Consider the following 20,318-nt stretch of genomic DNA (forward strand, 5'->3'; position numbering starts at 1 on the left):
TATGCTTGCTGTTGGTTTGTCATAAACTGCCTTGATTATATTCAGGAATGTTCCCTGGAATCCCAGTTTTTCCAGGGGTTCAACTTGTTTTCTAAAGGCTTGCTATTTTTTTCCAAGAACCAACTTCTTTTTGTTGATTTTTTACAAAGTTATTTTAGTCTCTAATTCATTTATTTGTGAGCTACTTTTCATTATTTCTCTTTGTCGGCTGGTTTTAGGATTGGCTTATTTCTCTTTTTCTAGGAGCCTGAGTACTGCATTTCCTATGTCCCAGGGAAGCTGGTATTTCGAGTGCTCATTTATATTGAATTGTAGGAGTATTCAAATTTCCCTTCTCATCTCTTTGATAACCTAGTGATTATACAGCAATGTATTGTTCAGCTTCCATGTTTTAGAGTATTTTCTGTGATGGATTTTACTGTTGGGTTCTAATTATTTACTTATTTGCCAATCCTGAGTTTTGAACTCAGGGCTTGAGCACTGTCCCTGAGTTTTTTTTTCCTGAAGGCTAACACTCTACCACTTCTGGCTTTTACTGTGTATGTGGCACTGAGGAATAGAACCCAGGGCTTCATGCATTCTAGGAAAGCACTCTACCACTAAGCCACATTCCTAGCCCTGAGCTCTAATTTTCTTTGTGTTGTGACAGGGTACAAGGAACAATTTGGATATTCTTGAATTTGTGGAGTTTTTCTTTGTGACCTAGGTATGCTCTATTTTGGAGAATGTTACATTTTGACTTGCTGCCACCAAAAAATGTGAATTGTGATGCTACTGGGTGAAATATTCTGTTTAACTATTTAACTCTGATGTTTCTTTGGTGTGTTTTTGCCTGAGTGATCTGTCCATTGGTGCTGATGATGTGTTGAAAAGTCCAACCATCACTGTGTTTGAAGCTATGTGTGTATTTAGGTCAACTAGTGTTTGAGTGATGAAATTGAGAGCACCAGCATTTGGTGCATAGATGTTAAGGATTGTTATGTCCTTCTGTTAAGGGGTTCCCCTGCTCAATATGTCCTTCTTTGTGTCTTCTAATAAGTTTTACATTGAAACCTGATTTGTCAGATATTAGTATAGTTGCTCCAGGCTATTTATGTGTATCATTTACTGGGAAGACTTTGTTCCAGTGCTTTATCTTGAGTGTGTGTTTGTGTCTGTCATTTTCGTTTGTCTCCTTTATTCAGCAGATAATTGGAGCTTGGTTTTTGTTCCAATTAGCCAATCTATATCTTTGTTGCTGTTATTGTTGTTTGTGAGGCTTGAACTCAGGGCCTGGTAATCTGCCAGTTTCAATCTGCAGTTATACATCCCAACAAAGAGGCCACAAAAATACATGCATCTTTGGACTAAGGAGCCCATTGTGAAACAGGTTGTATACATTTTACCTCAGCACATCGCTATTTGACTGGGAGGAGCTACATAACATTTTATGTCAATAGATTTAGTGTTAATGCAGAACCCATGTCTAGTGAGTCATAGAAAATGTGTTGGGCAGGACCAACTTGTTAAGAGCCACAAGTTCTTTGGCCAAAAGTTGCATGGAAAATCGGAATACATAGTGAAATGTAGATGAAAAGTTCTTTTTTGAGAAGATCTGGCCTCTTTCTGAATAAAGGGCTCTTGAACTATGAACTTAGGATAAGAAAAGGTGAGAAGGCATGCTTTATCACTTTTATGACTTAAGTTAGGTGTTTGATTGTGGGCTCTCTCTCTCGACTTCCCCTTGCTTGGGGGGGAAGGGGCTTGTCCGCCCCTTCCTGGGTGGTCCATTACCGCTCACGCGGGAGCGATGGCCACGGGTAGCCTCGGTGGCGTGTGGTCGCAGGGTGCCCCAAAGCCGCCAAGAATGACACGGACGCGTGGGCCCCTGGAGAAAACCTCTCTAGGGCTTCTGTTCATTCAAGTGAGGAGCCTCCCAGATATACCCCAAAGGCGGGCACAAGAGAGGGGCCCCTGATTGGTCCCAAGGGTCTGTCCCTCAAGTGATGTCAGACTTCCTTCTCTTCCGGTTAAAGACAGGAAGGGGAGGGACAGGCTGAGGTCGGCTGTGGCCCCTTAAAGGTGCAGCTGACCCCAACATTTGATTATTGTCAATCATGTTATTTTACAGTAGTGTAGTCTTCTATTTCATTCCTGGGTCAGACACCATGTTACATAAGCAATCCTTCTGTGAGCAAAAATCTTGTAGCTGGAACATTCCTGCTCTCCACTTGGCATGTATGCCTACTTTAAATTCATGTATGCCTTGAATTTTACTCATCTTTGATTATACTGGCACCATTATAGTCAGAAAACCTATATAAATATTTATAATTACATAATAATGATTATATAATTAGTCAGAATTTTCCTGTCCAGAAAACAAATCAGAGAGCTTTGAAGGTTTCTAGTCAAGTTCCTGCTGATGTATTTCTGAAGGTAAGGGTAAGAAAAGCTGAGGTTTTGCACGTGCAGTTTGCAGAATAGAATTCAATCTAGCATGTCCATTCTTCTAAGCCTTTGGAATCAGTCTGCCACAAAGTGGTAACAAAACTAAAATATGACATCAATATAAATACAGATCATCATGAATTCAAGTTTTCATTTACAGACTAAAGAAGCCATTTCTCTCTCCACTCAACCCCCAGTTATGAAAGAGTATGAACAACACATAGATATATTTCGGTATAGGCTGTTTATTCTCTGCAGTGAAGATGCTTACTTAACATGCACTCTTTTGCATACTTGCTACCACAGAATTGTACACTGGTTATGATGACAACGAACCTACTCTTTTATGTAGGAATCAATTTGTTTTTGATATTTATAATGAACATTTTGTAATACTTTTGATCTGTAGAAGAGTTTCCACTGTCTGTTAGTGTTAGTGTTACATTCTCCAAGAAACACTAGGAAACAAGATTATTGAGTCTCAGAATAAAACCTGGTGATTTTACTTGGAGCAGTAAAATTGATTTCTGAGACATCTGACCAAGAAGTTTTTGAGAGCTCACAGGCATGAGAGACCAGTGTTCTCTGAAACAGAAAAGGTAAGCTACCTTCATCAGTAAGATATTCTCTAATTGACTTTGAGGCTCAATGTGTCATTATTTTCTAAATTCAAATATAGGGCCCTGTTTTTTGGTGTGTGCCTTTCCTGAGATTTGAACTCAGGGCCTGGGAGCTGTCCCTGAAATTTCAAGCTCAAGGCTAACATTATACCACTTGAGCTACAGCTCCACCTCAGGCTTTTCTGGTGATTAATTGACAATAAGAACATTACAGAATTTCCTGCCTTTGCTGTCTTTGAACCATAATCCTTAGATCTTAGCCCACTGAGTTGGTATTTGTATTGGTGTGACCCACTGGTACCTGGGTAGAGCCCAAGTTTTCTAGTTCAGAATCCCCTTATTGCTGAAGACTTGTACACACACACACACACACACACACACACACACACACACACACACACACACAAAACCTTAAGGACAAAACCAAACTGATCCTCACAAACATATTACATTCTATCACCTGGGTGATTTTTTTGTATTAATGCTGTCTCAATAATGATGAAAAAGGAAGCAGATACCACACAGAAATTAGAACAGAGAATGGGAATATAAAGAACTTTTTAGTTAAAACTGAAGATTGGAGCAGTAGGTTCCTGGATTAAAAACATAACAAAAGAAAGAAGAAAAGGAGAGCTCTAAGGCACAGAGGAAGCACAGACATAAGGACTAACCACCTTGTGTGTAAATGCTGCCTTCCCTAATGGGAAGTACAATGTGGAATCTACTCTCAGTACTGCAAGGGGATGGCTTCCTTGAGTAATTTCTGGTCACATGTAAACAATACATAAGGGTATAGGCTCAGACAGGACCAGAGGGCAGTTATATGAACAGAATGCTAGATCTTTGAACATCAGCAACTGTTGGGCTCCGGCTATACCTTTAAGGGAAGTCCCGAGAGACCTGCCTCTTCTCCCGCCCTGGGGCTGCAGGGCTGTTATTCACTCCTACCTTTTTCCCCCCCGGGTCTGGAACCAGAAAGGCGGCTCTGACCAGCCCCACCTTCTGCCTCGGCCACGTGTGTGTCAAAATGACGCTGGGCAGGACCCAGGGGGCGGTCCTGTGGGATGTGACGACCGCCCATAGAGGAAGTCCCGTGACGTCACTGTGATGGACAGCTCGTAATCAGCCTATCGCCATGCCTAGTTAGACACTCCAAATCCTCCCCTTCCTGCCGCCATTACTGCTATAAATGTGGTTGTTTTTCCCTGAGTAAACCGGAATTCCAAGAAGCTTTCCCCGAGAACGCCTGCGTGTCCTTCGTCCTCATTCTTAAGCGTGAGGGGGGAGGGGCGTCTTATGTCCACACACAATCCAAGGCTTGCACGTGAGGCTGCACTCCAGTTTTTCCACCTGCAGGATGTGGTGGAACACGCGTGAGAGTGATAGGGTCTCACATATGGCGCCATAACGTGGGGCGAAAAGCCCACGGGAAACGTGGACTCTGAGCTACCGGAAAGCCCTTGGAGCTTGGATTGTGTTTTCCAGGTGTGTGGGCCCCCCATCAGTCGGCAGGGAAGATGGGGCAGAGCCAAAGTAGGTGGAGCAATTCGTCTTTTAAAATTCTGAGGTTCACACTCCAAAATACCGGATTGGACTTTTCGGACACTCAAGCCAAAAGAGCCTGGAAGACTTTAGAACATGCTGCTGGCCTTTTTAACCTGGCCTCATGGGAGGGGGACAGCCCTCCCGCTGCTCAGGAGGAGAGGGGCACAAAGCCTCATTCCGATGGGCCCTTAGACCTACCTGCCTTGGCCTAATCCCCCGGATCCCAGCCAAGCTCGGCCCCGGGACACGTGGCGGACGAGCGGGCTGCGGAGCAGAGAGCGGTGGGCGCCGCCACGGGGGTCCCTGTGTTTGAGCCGGGGGGGGGGTGGTGGGGGCCCTGGCAGAGCTCGGGCCAGCTGTGGCCCAGCAGCACATGCCGCTCTTGGGCTGGCTTGCACTTGCCCCTTCTCCCTCTCCCTGGCTTTTGAGGCCTGCTAATTTATTGGCCTACCTAACATGTTGCTGGCTAATCTGCTTTGAAAGAGAAATAAAAAAAGGTTTTAGGTTTTTGTTATTGATGTTTCATAAATTTGGGGATTCACTTAAATTCAGAAGCTTTTGGTGGACAAAGGAGAGGTTTTGGCTGGTGGGCTCCTCCCACCCTCACCCCAGGTGCCGCATTCCTGGAGGCTGGGCGGGGCTGTGAGACTCCAACAGCCTGTCTGCAGTCTGCAACGTGAGCCTGGATCTGTGAAAATCTTTGTTTCCTAGCAAAGTTTTGTTTTTTAACTGACCACGTGGTTCTAAAATTATGGGCAAAATAATACCATTTTGCCACTGGAATTCCAGAAAACTTACATGGCCAATTCAGAGATTTTTCTAAGCACATCCAAAGCTTGTGCACAGCTGTTTGTCTGCATGTATGTGTCTGTCTGTCTTATCTGCTTGTGGGGAAAATATGTAAAATCTAGCATCATGGTTTAAAAGTTACTTGCCTCTTTAACCACTACATTAACTCGCTTAAGTTCTGTGTTAAACTTTCCCTTACAGCCTGCAGGTGGGGTTACAGCAAGGAAAAACCCCAGGTTTTTAACCCAAATGGATTGTTTGGGGGGGGGGGGTGGGCAAGCAAATGTGTCTAAGAAAAACTCCAAAAGGTTCTAATATAAAGCATGTGGTATAAATACAATAATGTAAAACCAGTGTGTTATTCCTATGTTAAAAGTCAAGTATACATCTGTTCATGACAATTCTTTGGTATAGACTAAGATTTTGCTTTTCCATTTTTCTCTCTTGTGCTCTCATAAACTCTTTAAGATTGAGGGATCAGAGTCATTTTATACAAATGTAACTATTAACCCAGAATTTCCTGACCCAAGATTAACATTTTGCTTCAAAGGATACAGGTCAACATGTGTGCTAGCTGCGTGGACTGTGGCGTGGCAGGAAGCCTCCACAGTCTGTTCCCAAACTGCTTGGGTTTCTCAGTCAAAAAACAATAGGAAAGGACAGAAAAAAATCTAGGATGGGCCTGTGTGCCTATCCTCAGAAATGAGGGGTGATCTGGCAAAAGTGCAGCTTAGCCAGCCCATGTGGTGGTACAGGCCCTGGAGGGAATCTATGTGGTGAGACAGCCATAAGAGGGTGTCCACTCATGGTGAAAGAGGACAAGCTGGCACCAAGACAGTTCATCAAGCTCTGAGGAGTAGGATGGAGATAGGCTGAAGGTAAGACAGGCCAATGGAGGCCTTTCTTTTGTCTCTTGTTTTCAGGTGAACTTTGAAAACCTGGTGGTAAAAATAAATGATTTGACTGAAATTTCTAAAACTGCCCCTTGAGAGATACTAAGAATTAAAAAAGTTGTTTCAAATGGTTAAAAAGTTTATTTATCTGATGTGATTTGATTCCTGTGCTATTTTTACAATTTGGATGTATTGAAAAAGCGAAGATGCTGAGACTAGATTTCTTGTGTTTGTAATTCTGGTGAACACTGTTAAAAGTACTTCTGATACAATTGATATCAGTTTAATGATTCAGGTACTGAATTCTATGTGTATACTGTAATGTAATAAGACTCCTAACTATCTTAAGTTACATATAATCAGGCAAGTATTGTAAAGTATATATATTAAACTAATGGGGATAAAAGTAAACTCTCATTAACTCTCTCTCATTAACTCTCTGTACATAGAAAGAAATGACAAAATGGGCTAACATTTCTCACTAATTTATTGGAAAGCTGAATGGATAAGTATTTCTAATTTTGTAATTGTGATTCTTGCATTAAGGAAAAATTGTCATTTGAGTTCAAAGGTCGCGCAGTAGCCGCTGGAAAAAAACAGGCAGCCAGAAGGCTAGATGCCCCCTGGGTTCCAGAGATTTTTCGGATGCAAATAAGGCTGAGGCAAAGATGTAAAAGCCACTACCTTTAAAGGCTTAATATACATTTCTAGATAAAGGATATGAGCAGCCAGAGTACTCAGAGCAACCAACCAGGAAATACTGGGGGATTTCAAATGTCTTTAAACAGTCTGCGTAGAATCTTGCAGGAGGTGTGACAATATATCCAGAGGATTCCGAGAGATGCTACTACCGCCTTACCCAGATGCAACCCATCTCTCCTGCTGGCCTGCTAATTTTGGATGGAAGACACAGCCACTTCAGATCCACTGAAGTTGAGACTTTTACATTGTCCTGACCTTTTGCCCTCCTAATTATTATTCATTTGTGCTGTCTTTAATGGCACATAGATCTCATCAAGTCTGCTGTTCTCTAAGTGTTATGACAGAACTCTGACAAGCAGTTGTTGGTCAATTCTCAACAAGTTACAGATGGGGCTCTATTCCTATTTTTCTCCTTGTTGCTTTAATTGGATATAAAAAGGGCTTTTATGGCTAAAACTCCTCAGATCTCAGTTCAAAGCCAGCCTGGGCAGAAAATCTCTCTAAAACTCCATCTCCCAATTAACCGGCAAAGAGCCAGGCTGGAAGCTTGGCTCAAAAGAACCAGAGAAATGCTGAAAGTAGCACCGTGGCTCAAGTGGTAGATCACTAGCCTCGAACAGAAGTACTCAGGGACAGTGCCCAGGCTCTGAGTTCAAACCCCGTGAATGCCGATGGGAGCATGCCATCCCAGCAACAAGCACCTGGACTCCTGGGACTCAGCCAGTCCAAGAAACAGGGATATGGAGAGGAATAAGGAGAATGATGTCACATCCTAAACGGAGTCGCCTTGTCTCGTCCTTTCAAAACTAATCAGAGCTGGGAGATCAGGAGGAACAGTTGTACCCACCTAATGCCCATACCTATCCATCTTCCTTTTCCTGCTAGTTGTAAATATATATATTTTAGCCTCTGACTGGCTACTCCAAACCAGCCCACCAGCACTAAACACTTCCTTCAGCTATCCCTCCTTCCTTGTAATTGACCACAATTGGGTTTATGTTCCAAATGGAACTTTTCCAGCTTATGCCCAGGGTATGCTCTATGTCATTTATGTTAACTAGCCCTGTGAACTTCTCAGCCTTTTTTTTTTTTTTTTTTTTTTTGCCAGTCCTGGGCCTTAGACTCAGGGCCTGAGCACTGTCCTGGCTTCCTTTTGCTCAAAGCTAGCACTCTGCCATTTGAGCCACAGCGCCACTTCTGGCCGTTTTCCATATATGTGGTACTGGGAAATTGAACCCGGGGCTTCATGTATATGAGGCAGCTCTCTTGCCACTAGGCCATATTCCCAGCCTCAGCCTTTTGCATAACCTTTTCAAAAGTCTCTTTTAACAGGATAACATCCCTCACTGAGGTCACCACCTGGGAACTTGCAGTTCAAGGCCATCATCTCTGTACACTGCTGTGCCCAATGCAGATCTGGACCGGGGAGGCCCCAGCCCTAGGGACTTCCTGATGTGCCCAAGCTACAGGAGCTGGCCAGAGGAGACCATGACACCCTCTGGCCCTAATAACCATTCTCATAGTAATGATGAGGACTCTTACCAACCAAACTGGACAGTACCAGGCCATATGACAAATCAGGGGCCCCTGACTACTTCTCCCCCTTTCAGCAGGAAGTAACTGCAGAAGACATGACCTCCGCCCATACTCCCAGCCTGGTGCCCTCCTATGTCATTAATTAAAACAAAAAGGGGGGGAACAGCCGCCATGACCAGTTAAGGACAGCTATGCTTACATTAAATATCATAAATTTACACTAGACATTTTAAATCTCCCCAAATCAGTGCGGGAAGGAGCTTTGTATGTGCCCTCCCCAATTGGGGAACTAAGCCCAGAGCACTCCCTCTGTAGAAATGACTTCTCTTTGTTCTCTCTAGGAAAACAGAGACCGTGGTGGATTTCTTCCTGCTCTTCTGTGGAAATATGGGAAGCCTTCCTGTGTACATCAGCAGTGGACCAGTGCTAGCCCTGCTTGCTTCGTGGACTCTGCCTTCGCGTCTTTCTGGCGCAATGTTTTGCTGTGGCAATATTGCCTGCAGCCTTACAAAAAACTGGAATGGAGTATTATTACCTTGTTGTTTCCCTTTTGTCTCTCCCCTGCTGCTAAACTTAGGGATTCCAGTTGGAGGGAAATAGGAGCCAAGGTTTTTTTTTTTTTTTTTTTGCCAGTCCTGGGCCTTGGACTCAGGGCCTGAGCACTGTCCCTGGTTTCTTCCCGCTCAAGGCTAGCACTCTGCCACTTGAGCCACAGCGCCGCTTCTGGCCGATTTCTGTATATGTGGTGCTGGGGAATCGAACCTAGGGCCTCGTGTATCCGAGGCTGGCACTCTTGCCGCTAGGCTATATCCCCAGCCCGGAGCCAAGGGTTTTGATACCTTGCTTCAATGTTTATGATAAAATGTTTACAAAATAGGAGTGAGGGTTTAGTACCTTGCCTCAATGTTTATGATGAAGTGTTTACTAACCACATGCATTAAGTTACCAGAGTCTTGGCTGCTGTGGACCACCAGAATCGCCAGAGCTTGAACCTGCTTCTACCTCACCGCCAGAAGAGGGGAATGCTGTCTGCATTATCTTGAGTGGCACAGAAACCGACTAAGAACTCCCATTTTCCCCGGATTGAGCCAAACGGGTGGCCTCTTCACCTGCTTCCCCTTGTGGGAGAGGCCCCACATATGCCTTACATCCATATTTGCTTTATGTCTACATATGCCTTATGTTTATAGCGCCTCCTGCTATTTTAAAAAACAGAAGGGGGAGATGTTGGGCTACGGCTATACCTTTAAGGGGAAGTCCCGAGAGACCTGCCTCTACTCTCACCTTGGGGCTGCATGGCTGTTAGCCACTCCTACCTTTTCCCCTGGGTCTGGAACTGGAAAGGCGGCTCTGACCAGCCTTGCCTTCCGCCTCGGCCAAGTGTGTCTCAAAATGGCGCCGGGCGGTACCCAGGGGGCGGTCCTGTGGGATGTGACGACTGCCCATAGAGGAAGTCCCGTGACACAACTGTGATGGACAGCTTGTAATCAGCCTATCGCCGTGCCTAGTTAACCACTCCAAATCCCTCCCCTTCCTGCCGCCATTACTGCTATAAATGTGGTTGTTTTTCCCTGAGTAAACCGGAATTCCAAGAAGCTTTCCCCTAGAACGTCCGTGTGTCCTGCGTCCTCATTCTTAAGCGTGAGGGGGGGAGGGGTGTCTCGCGTCCACACACAATCCAAGACTTGCACGTGAGGCTGCACTCCAGCTTTTCCACCTGCAGGATGTGGTGGAACACGCGTGAGAGTGAAAGGGTCTCACAAGCATCGACTTCATTGGCTTCTCCCTCCTCAGTTTAAGTCTGTGGCCTCAGGAAGTTCATTAAAATTGTATATAGTTTTATTGTATATATGTTTGTCCATGAAAAATTCTTTTAAAGGGCTGGGGATATAGCCTAGTGGCAAGAGTGCCTGCCTCGGATACACGAGGCCCTAGGTTCGATTCCCCAGCACCACATATACAGAAAACGGCCAGAAGCGGCGCTGTGGCTCAAGTGGCAGAGTGCTAGCCTTGAGCAGGAAGAAGCCAGGGACAGTGCTCAAGCCCTGAGTCCAAGGCCCAGGACTGGCCAAAAAAAAAAAATTCTTTTAAAAAAGAAGTATGTGACCTTATGTTAAATTTTAACTTTTTTTTATTACTTGAAGTCCTTAACTAAAGTGAAGCTCATTTACTGATTGACTGTGTACTACCCCAAAGCAAAGCCAAACAATGGAGACTACTATTCACTCTATTCACTACTATTCACAGCTTTTCTATCCATTGACCAGCCATGAAATACTTCCTGTATTCTTTTGTTTGCATCAGTGCTGTCCTCAGGTGCTTGGGCTCATTTACAAGAATATCTTTCATGTGTTTATGGTAAAGCAGGTCATGGTAGTAGGAGGATGATAGAGCAAAGGTGATCACATTGTGATAACAACCAAAAAAGCCAGAGAGGGGAGTGGGACGGGGAAGGGAAAGATATCATTTTATAATATACACCCGCTGACGTAAATTCTCCAAATAAGACACAACTATTATCAGTTCTAAATAATGCCATCAGGTTATTAATCAATTAGCAGAGTTATGCATTAAGTCAGAGCCCTTTTAATCCATTCAACTCTAAGTTATTGGAATTACCAATTATAGAACAAGCATTCAACCCATAAGCCTTTGGGGATACCTCATATCCAAATCATAAGATGGTGAGGAAGACCCCTAGGACTCAGAGAACAAGAAGGTACTGGAGAACATCAGAAAATCAAGGCAGTCATACTCCTCTGTTTCTTACTCCTCTGTTTCTTACTAGACAATTTGAGATTCAATAAAGACACTGGTTTAGGAAATGATTTCCACTGAAAACACAATGTGTTCTTCACAGGTTCTGTGAGGTGGGACAAGCACAGGTAGTGAAGTAGTGACTACACATTTTCTATGGTGTTTCCACAGGAAGACAAAAGCAAGATTGAGTCACCAGATTCATAACTGGGTGGCTGAAATAATTTCAGTGCACACTATGGCAAAAGTGTTGCCTTTGGTGGTCTAGTCCCCAATAAGTGAGCAATCATGGTAGGTGGGTAGTGGATTGGCACTAAGAAGCCAAGAATGGTTATGGTTGAGGGTGTGGAGTCTGCAGTTCTTGGATTGTATATGAAAAGTGTACTCTCAGATAAGTTATTTGCTGTCTCTCAAACCTAAGAAGGGCTGTCTCTTTTGGATCAGCAAGGTGATACACATCAAATAATGAAAATAAGAAACAGGTCACTAATAGAAAGACTAATTGCGAGGTTAGTTTTGACTTTAGCATATCAGGGCAGCAAGGAGAAAGAGCAAGACTGGTGGTTGTTCCTTCTAATTAACGTGGCACAGAGAAAACCTTGAGGGCCTGTGATGTTCCAACGGAGAGGAGAGACACAGGGCAGTTGATTGGACCTCCTCCATGTTTTCCAAATCTGTGAGCAGTCTGGGCAATGCTTAGCAACATCTCCTAGAAGCCCCTTTGCCACTATCTTTCCCTCTTTGGAAATATTAGGGTGGAATATTGGTGGAATATTAGGGTGATGTGATAATAGAGAGCTTTGACCTGGAATAAGGTGCCAGAGCTCCACACATGTTGGGCCATTAGCTCTCCAGGTCAGGGATCTGATGTAATGGTTTCTGTTTTTTTTCCAGTGTGCCAATACCTTGATCTGTGACAGTAAATCAGACTGTGCAAGATATAAAGTGCCTGGGTCTGTGGACAACAGATATTCTTAGGCTCTTTTGCTGTGGCAGGAGTTCCTCAGCCCATTCTGAAGGAAGAGGGACGCCATGATTGCTTGGTTGGTGATCTTCCTCACTTTGGGGTACACCCTGGTTCTAGGGCTCAACTTGTGGATTTTCATAGAACATTGGCAGATTATTGATGCTCCTCCTGCCATTGTCCACACAGTGAAGTTCCGGATTCTGCACTGCTTTGGACACCTGATACTTACATGGGTAAATTTGTTTTTAAATTGTTTTCTCATGGTAGATTACTGAGCAGTAAAGCTTTGGGAAAATGTTTTGCAAAAAGCCATATAGTCCAAAAGTACAGGCTAATGCACATTGGTTAGTGAAAATATGTCAGGCATTTTACTGTGTTCTCATGGTAGAAAGACAAAGGCAAGTACAGTGGCCATCAAAATGAGCCTCGACTCTCCTCTATCCACTCACCAGATAGACAATAAAAAGAAGGAACTCATAAAGTAGAGTTAATAAGAAAGAAGCTGTGGTCTGTTTGAGTTAGATAATGAGTGGGTATAGTGCACAGTGGCCCTATGCAGGACAGCATGGGTGAAACAGTCCATCCCTGATGGGGTAAAACACATCCTGCTGCTCATCCTTAAGGAAGGAGCCTACAATTAGGTGAGTGAGGCTCTAAGAGTCTGTGACTGTTGATCTGCTTGGAAGATTGAAATCAGCAGTTATGAAAGACAGCAGTGAATTTAAAATATTTTAGGCAAGGATTTGCTGCCAGTGAAATTTCTTCATACAACTGGGGAGGATATAAATGTTTTTCTTTATAGCATAATGGTATTTGTCTTGTAGCTTTGAAACTTAGACAAGACACGGAACAACAAAACTAAGGCATGATATTGATAATTTAATTCTTTATTTTTGCTAGTCCCGGGGCTTGAACTCAGGGCCTGAGCACCATCCCTGGCTTCTTTTTGTTCAAGGCTAGCACTCTACCAGTTGAGCCACAGCGCCATTTCCGACTTTATTTTTCTGTATATGTGGTGCTGGGGAATTGAACCCAGAAAATTATGTTAGGGTAGATCTAAGGGGTGATTATGGAGTATAATATTGTTTATATATTGACATTTATGTACTGAGGTATATTGATGTATGTATAAATACATATATACATTGGTATAAATATATACATTGAACACACATATGTACAGGGGTGAGCTTGTCTTGTGTTAGTGTACAGTTGCTGTCTCAGGAACCTAAGTGCTATTAGGGAGTTTAGAAGGCCTTGAGCACCTTTTTGGTCATCTTTGGTGTCCTCTAGTGAGATGGGAACCTGAATAGCAACTCAAAAGGCATCTAATATGGGAAGCAGATTCCACACTACAATTCTCCATGTGAGAATGAATCCATGTGAGGAATAACCATCCAAACTCAAGAACTTAGCCCCAGCCTCAGCTGGTTCAGCTGATCAGAAAGCAGATCCAACATCATGGTGAGAAAATTATAGCTCTGAGAGCCCATTTCCAAGAACTGAACGTTACTATAGTCTCAGGGTAATGCCAGAACACCTTGATCACACTCACTGTATTCCATTGTCCCTGACAAGAAGGCAGATGCTGAGGGAACCTTGGGAAAGGCAGCTAGTCTTTGCAGAGTTCATTCTGTGAAAACTTTCATAAGCTGGGAAAACCCTGAATGATGTCAATATTTTCTGTTGCATAGAAGACAAATCTTCCAGAAAAGGTGTAGTTGAATCACCTCAGCTCAATGATTGAGTCAGCAGTAGGGCTGCCTCACAGGGCTTCGAGCTGCCATGACTGTGGAGGCAGCCTTGAGTTTCTAGCAGTTCCCTGCTCAGCCTTCATCTTTATGTTACACTGTGTGGAAAAAGTGGCCCCTATCAGTTCTATGTGTTCTAGGACTAAACGGTTTGGCTTTTCGCCCATGTGTGTACGGGAATAGGTCAAGCAATAAAGGAAGGCTCTATCTTAGCTCAGCAATGAGGGGCAGGCTGGTAGAAATGATGTAAGAATCAGCATTGGTTTAAGGGAAGTAGACCAGGTTTGTTTTCTATGGATGCGACAAGAAATTCTGCCTGATGAGAATGAAAGGCTGTTGTCCTTGGAGTTCCTTTTCTCAGTTTTCAGAACTCCATGACCAGCTTGAATATCCATAAACCGTATGATAAACTGAGTAACTCATCTCCACATGACAGCTTTGTGCCCACTGATAGTTGGATACTGGATTCAGAATGGCTGATAGAGCACATTAAAAGGAACGGAGTATAGAAGAGATAACACAACTTTGTCTCCAACTCTCCTACAGGGGTGTACACTTGAGAAGCTAAGAATTTGCCGGATGCCCAGCTTCTGTCAATTTCTACATGACCTACTTCCTGTACAAAAGGACCCTAACTTGGTGGTGACCAACCTGCGATTCGGGACGATCACTGTGAGGCTGTTCCAGCCTAAGGCAGTGACTTGCTTTCCTCGCCGAGGCATCATTTATTACCATGGAGGAGCTGCAATTATAGGCAGCCTGGGTAAGGAGCTTTCCTGTGGTGTGTGGTCAGGGAGGAAAGGACTCATCACCTGTCAGCCTCATCTAGCTATCCAATGATCTCCTGAGTGGGATTAATTCCAGTAGTCAATGGAACTTGCCATAGGCAAACCAGATAAAGGTGAGAACACATTCATCAATGGGGTTGTAGATTCCTGGCAGTGTTCTTCATAATATTGCCCCTCACTCCATGTTGGGGCCAGTGATATCCCAAAGAGACTTCTAGAGACATGGCCATGACTCCCCCTTAGTTTCCATTTCTGCATTTATCCTATCCTCTCTGCCTTATAAAAAGTGTGCCTAACCACTGTATTAATCACAGTGGCCTACCCAGCCACACCTATTTCCTTATCAAAGGGAATATACAAAATTGTTCATCTTCTTCCCTCTAGTCCACAATCCTTAGTGTTGGCTTTGTGCATTTCAAATGCCTAAGCTTTTTAGGGTCTCCATTTCCTCTATGTTGTAAAATAACCATTGCAGTAGATGAACCTCATGGTCCACTTGAGCTGTGATGTGTGGTAAATTGTAGAGAGAGATCTGGCTTTTTCTAATTAGAGCTGCACAGTGTTTTTCAGAAGAGACAGGAATATGACATAGACTGTGTGCTACCCACAGGCCTCCATCAGCAGCTGCTCTCAGTGGGCTGTGGTGGGAAGTGTTGTTTCCCCATCAAAGCCACACTGGATTGTTCTTGTTTTGCAGATGCTTACCACAATTTGTGCAGTTTCCTGGCCAAGAAGACAGACTCAGTGGTGCTTTCAGTGGGGTAAGTGGAGTAAGAGAGGGGAGGTAGAAGCAAAACCAGTCTGGGAGGATTATAGACAAGATGGAGGACTCCTGACAACAGGTGCCTTTTCATAAATCCACTCTCAGACAGAGGCAAAGCGCATAGGACACAAGAGGTGTGGAAAAAGATAACCAAACACTGGACATGCAAGGAAGTGCTATGTTAGAATAAATAATGGATTACACACCTCCAGTTAAAATACTTTCCATTACTTTTACAAACACAGGAAATATGTATCTTATGGATAAATACGATGTTAGTTTTGCTCACTCTGAGAGGTTCTGTCTAGGAAGTCTAGCTTGTTACATTTCTATGTATTCCTAGTAAGTTTCGTTATCACTGTGGCAGGAGGACATGGCAGAGCAAAGGTGCTCACACAATTGTAGTCAGGAAGCAGAAAGAGACAGGAAGTGGTCAGAAATAAGACACCATTCAAACACAGTAACCTATGTTCTCCAACTAGAACCAAATTCTCATTATGTCCAAATAAAACTCTGGAATTGTTATTTCATTAGTGGATTAATTCATTGGCTATTTTAGATCCCTTGTTGTCCTAGCACCTTCCAATAATTGGTTTCCCAACTAAAGAACGAGCATTTAACCCTTGAGGTATTCTCTCTCTCTTTCCCTCTCTGTCTCTGTCTCTGTCTCTGTCTCTCTCTCTCACGCGCGCTCGTGTGTGTGTGTGTGTGTGTGTGTGTGTGTGTGTGTGTGTGTGTGTGTGTGTAGGCTATATCTTATCCCAAGCACAATCTTCTCCCATGAACTTCAAGGGCTCATACCCATTTCATAATGCCAAAGGCATTAGTCCTTGTCCACTACTCTTCACAGTCTTTTATTTATTTATTTTTTTGCCAGTCCTAGGGCTTGGGACTCAGCACTGTCCCTGGCTTCTCTTTGCTCAAGGCTAGCACTCTACCACTTGAGCCATAGTGCCACTTCTGGCCATTTTCTATATATGTGGTGCTGGGGAATCGAACCCAGGGCTTCATGTATATGAGGCGAGCACTCTTGCCACTAACCATATTCCAAGCCCTACTCTTCACAGTCTTACTTGGTTCAAAATAAGACAAAAGTTCAAGTTCAAAGTAGTTTCTGAGACTTCAGGTAAATTACCATCTGCAGGTCCTGAAAACTTAGGAAAAATTAGATTCTCTGAAGATGAAATGGGACAGAGTAAGAACTCCCATTCCTAAAGGGAAGAATGGAGTTACAGAGCAATATCATAACATAGCTGGGAAAACATTAAGGCATGTACTTCCCTTTCTGTGATCAGGAGCAAAAGTTTATGTGGTGTGATCTCCAAATGCTCCTGTGGACTCTGTGATTACAGCCCAACTTCCTCTCTTTTGAGCTGGCTCTTGTCACTGTTGGCAGATTTCCTTGGCATATAACCCATTTTCCTGACATCAACTTCATTGCATCTCCATTGCAGCACAGGCTTCAAACTCACACTTTTAGCCACGGATCACCCATCTCAAGGACTGACTGTAGAGACTCCAACACTGCCCCTCTTTGCCTAGCCTCTCAGGCTTTCCTTTGAAATCTCAGTGGATTTAATATAAAACTATCCCATGTAGTCTTGGATGATGCCAACAATTGTTTATGAACAGCTGGGCTTCTGTGGATCACTGTGGCATTATCCACCTAGTACATGGGTCAATGAACATTGTAAAATGAGTCCTCAATAAATAACTTCCTGTGAGGCTCAAGGAAGATGCTCAAGTGTGAGCATAACCTTTTCACTTGATTTCCCACAATGGATGAGATCTGGCCAATTCCTGAGTTACTTTCAAGGTACCTTTCTTATTTCCTTAAGTAAAAGCCCTTTGTTACCTTTATTCTCTATTATTAACTATTCTCTTTAACAACCAAACCATCATTGTCCAACAGTTTTAACATAATGGTTTTCTGGAAAAGACTCTCCATTTTTTCTAATTTTCCTGCTCAGTCTTTTTGTTACCAATTGTCTCTATTTCACACAAAGTCTCAAGGCAAGGATAAGCTTTAGAATTCCATCCAGTAAGTCATTAAGCATCAGTGTATTATTCTGAAAACACTAAGGAGAACAGTTTTTCCAGTGTTGAGATCTGGTCTGAACTGGTAAGCCTGGTGTATGAGCTTCCACCATTGTAGTGCATGATCCAAAAAGCTTGGGGAAAATGAAGATCCATTGAACAGAGACTGCAGAAAGGTGTACTGGAGAAACAGAACTGCTGTCTTCTGAGATAGTCCTGTGTTGTGGGTTTTTTCACCTAGGGAATCAGACATAGATTTGGATGGAGAATTAAAGCCACTCAGACTCTAAACAGGTCCTTCATATACACAAATGGGAAAACAAGGGACTCTGCATCTTGTTTTGTTAGACACATTTTGAGGATTTAATCATAAACTTTGTCCTTGGTGGGGTCGAAGACATTGTTCAAATGGCCTCTTTGATCCTTCTCTTACTAAGTCCCTGGGTTTCCTTTTTCCTCCACAGGTACCGCAAGCTTCCTGACTACCATTACCCAGTCTGCTCCTGGGATTGCCTGAATGCCACCATCCACTTCCTGAAGACACTGAAAATGTATGGGGTGGATCCCTCCCGGGTTGTGATCTGTGGAGACAGCTTTGGAGGTGGACTTGTCACTTTCATTACCCAGGCCTTGGTGGGCAGAACAGACATTCCAAAGGTCCAAGCTCAGATATTGATTTACCCAGTTGTCCAGGGCATCAATTTTCAGTTACCATCATATCAACAAAACAAAAAGGTCCCATTTCTCATCAGAGACCTCATGATGTGTTTCTACCGATATTTAAGTATTGACCCCTGCTGGGAAGATGCCTTATTGACAGGTGCTTGTATTCCTGCTAATATGTGGGAGAAGTATAAGAAATGGTTGAGCTCTGACAATCTCCCTGAAAGGTTCAGAAACAAAAATTACAAGCCTGAATTTCTTGCCCCTTTTAATGAGGCTGCCTATCTGGAAACCAGACATCTTTTTGAGATAGACAATGCCCCCCTCCTAGCAGATGACCAGGTTATTGCTCAGGTTCCTGAGGCCCTCATAGTGACCTGTGAGTGGGATCTTCTCCGAGATGATGGCCTGCTGTATAAGAAGCGCTTGGAAGACCAGGGGGTCCCTGTGAGCTGGTACCATGCAGAAGATGGTTTTCATGGGTGCATAATATTATTTGATAGCAAGTTTTTCTCTTTCCCCTGTATAGAGAAAGTTATGACTTCTGTAGTCAAATACTTAATGGAAAGATAATGGACTTGTTTGTCTGTGCAAATGAATTTACCTAGTACCTACAAGGCCTTGGGTTCAATTTGTTTTACTGAATACACAGAAGATAGAAAAGAAAAGGAAAACCAAACAAGGCCAAACACACAGAAATAAGGAAAAAAATGTTACTAACCAAGAGGCCCTGGTCAAGATGAGCTTGGATGATCTCTCCACCATCTGAGGCCTTAGTGATGTTCTACAACACTGAGGAAAAAGATGCTTAATGAATGAATGGTCCAGTTCAGGAGGATATGAGAACAATAAAGGTCACCTGGCTTCTTAAACAAGGAAGTCTCATCTGTTTCCATGATCTACAATGTCCAGTGTCTCAATTCTCTGCCATTCTCACTCAGAGAATGACTATCAAAGGAAGAGACATTGGCTTTGGGTTTGGTCTTTGTTTTAGCCTATAGTTCTGCACAGAAGAAATTGCACCTATTTGTCATGCTGTCCCTGTATGCATCCATGATCTTGATGACAAAGCTCTCCAGTGACCACAGTCTAGGTAGAGTGACCTCATTGCCCCTGAAATCAAGGTCACCTGTCAAACAAATCCCAACTCACATTGTCATCAACTGACCTGAGGAACAAGTCACCCTTGGATTGACCTACAAAATAAGGGCTTTATAGAAAAGAGAGAGACAAGGAGGCAATTGAGGACAAATTGGAGGGAAAGATGAGTTCTGATGAGCTTCAAGCTTTCTGTAATTTAAGTCTTTAATCAGAATTCCCTGAAGTAGATCCTGACTTCCAAGATTCAGGTTCTCAGGGCCAAGTCTTCCATGGAAAGTGTAGTGGGATGTGAAAATCCATCCCTAACGGAGTTGGGTGCAGACTCCTTTCTCAGGAGAACCTCTGTGTCCTGCAGGTGGTTACACAGCACATAGTCCTTGCTTCTCCACTGTCATTCTCTCTATTCATAGAGAAGGGATGGGAATTGTCATTGCTTGCTGGGTCAGACACAGATGCCCCCCCCCCAAAAAAAAAACAGTTATGCTAACCATATGATGAAAGAAAGGACAAAGCGTGAACCAATTCACCAGTGATACCCACAAGACAGTATGTTTGAGATGACTAGGGCGAGGGGAGGTTGGAATCTGGAGGGAAGGGCAAATGCAAGAAAATGAGAGAGGGGCTAACAATGTTTGACAAGAAATGTAATCATTGCCTTATATGTAACTGTAACTCCTCTGAACAACCTCTTTACAATAAAATAAAAAACAAGTAATGTTAAAATTAAAAATACTAAGATTGATAGAGAAATAGAAATTGAGCAATCAATAATAGAGCCTGGATCAGAGAAAGACAGTGAAGTGCATTTGGGGTATAACTGAGCTCTCACCAAAAATCAGTTCTAGGGTTCCAGCAAAAAGTCCACAGCTAGAGAGTCCCACCAAGTGTAGCATTATAGTACAGAGATTTGGGCCAGAGAAGAAATATTTAGGCAGCTTGCTTAAGAAGGCAGATTTGAGCAGCAGACAAAAACAGG

General features: G+C 43.4%; 1 protein-coding gene across 1 annotated transcript; it reads left to right on the forward strand.

Annotated features, from left to right (window-relative positions):
• The first annotated feature begins 12,304 nt into the window (after positions 1-12,304).
• LOC125355622 (arylacetamide deacetylase-like 4) lies at positions 12,305-18,814 on the forward strand. The gene is made up of 4 exons (XM_048352075.1): positions 12,305-12,472; positions 14,537-14,753; positions 15,476-15,539; positions 18,043-18,814. The coding sequence occupies exons 1-4, from the start codon at positions 12,305-12,307 to the stop codon at positions 18,812-18,814; spliced, it is 1,221 nt and encodes a 406-aa protein (XP_048208032.1).
• The last annotated feature ends 1,504 nt before the right edge of the window (positions 18,815-20,318 follow it).

This window comes from Perognathus longimembris, chromosome 7, assembly GCF_023159225.1.
Source record: "Perognathus longimembris pacificus isolate PPM17 chromosome 7, ASM2315922v1, whole genome shotgun sequence".
Taxonomy (NCBI): domain Eukaryota; kingdom Metazoa; phylum Chordata; class Mammalia; order Rodentia; family Heteromyidae; genus Perognathus; species Perognathus longimembris.

What these genes read in the sequence shown, in the direction of transcription:
- LOC125355622 (XM_048352075.1), top strand. Translation starts at nt 12,305, where the DNA reads ATGATTGCTTGGTTGGTGATCTTCCTCACTTTGGGGTACACCCTGGTT. An exon ending in TGCAATTATAGGCAGCCTGG is followed by an intron (nt 14,754 to 15,475) that starts GTAAGGAGCTTT and finishes CTTGTTTTGCAG; the next exon opens with ATGCTTACCACAATTTGTGC. An exon ending in TCAGTGGTGCTTTCAGTGGG is followed by an intron (nt 15,540 to 18,042) that starts GTAAGTGGAGTA and finishes TTTCCTCCACAG; the next exon opens with GTACCGCAAGCTTCCTGACT.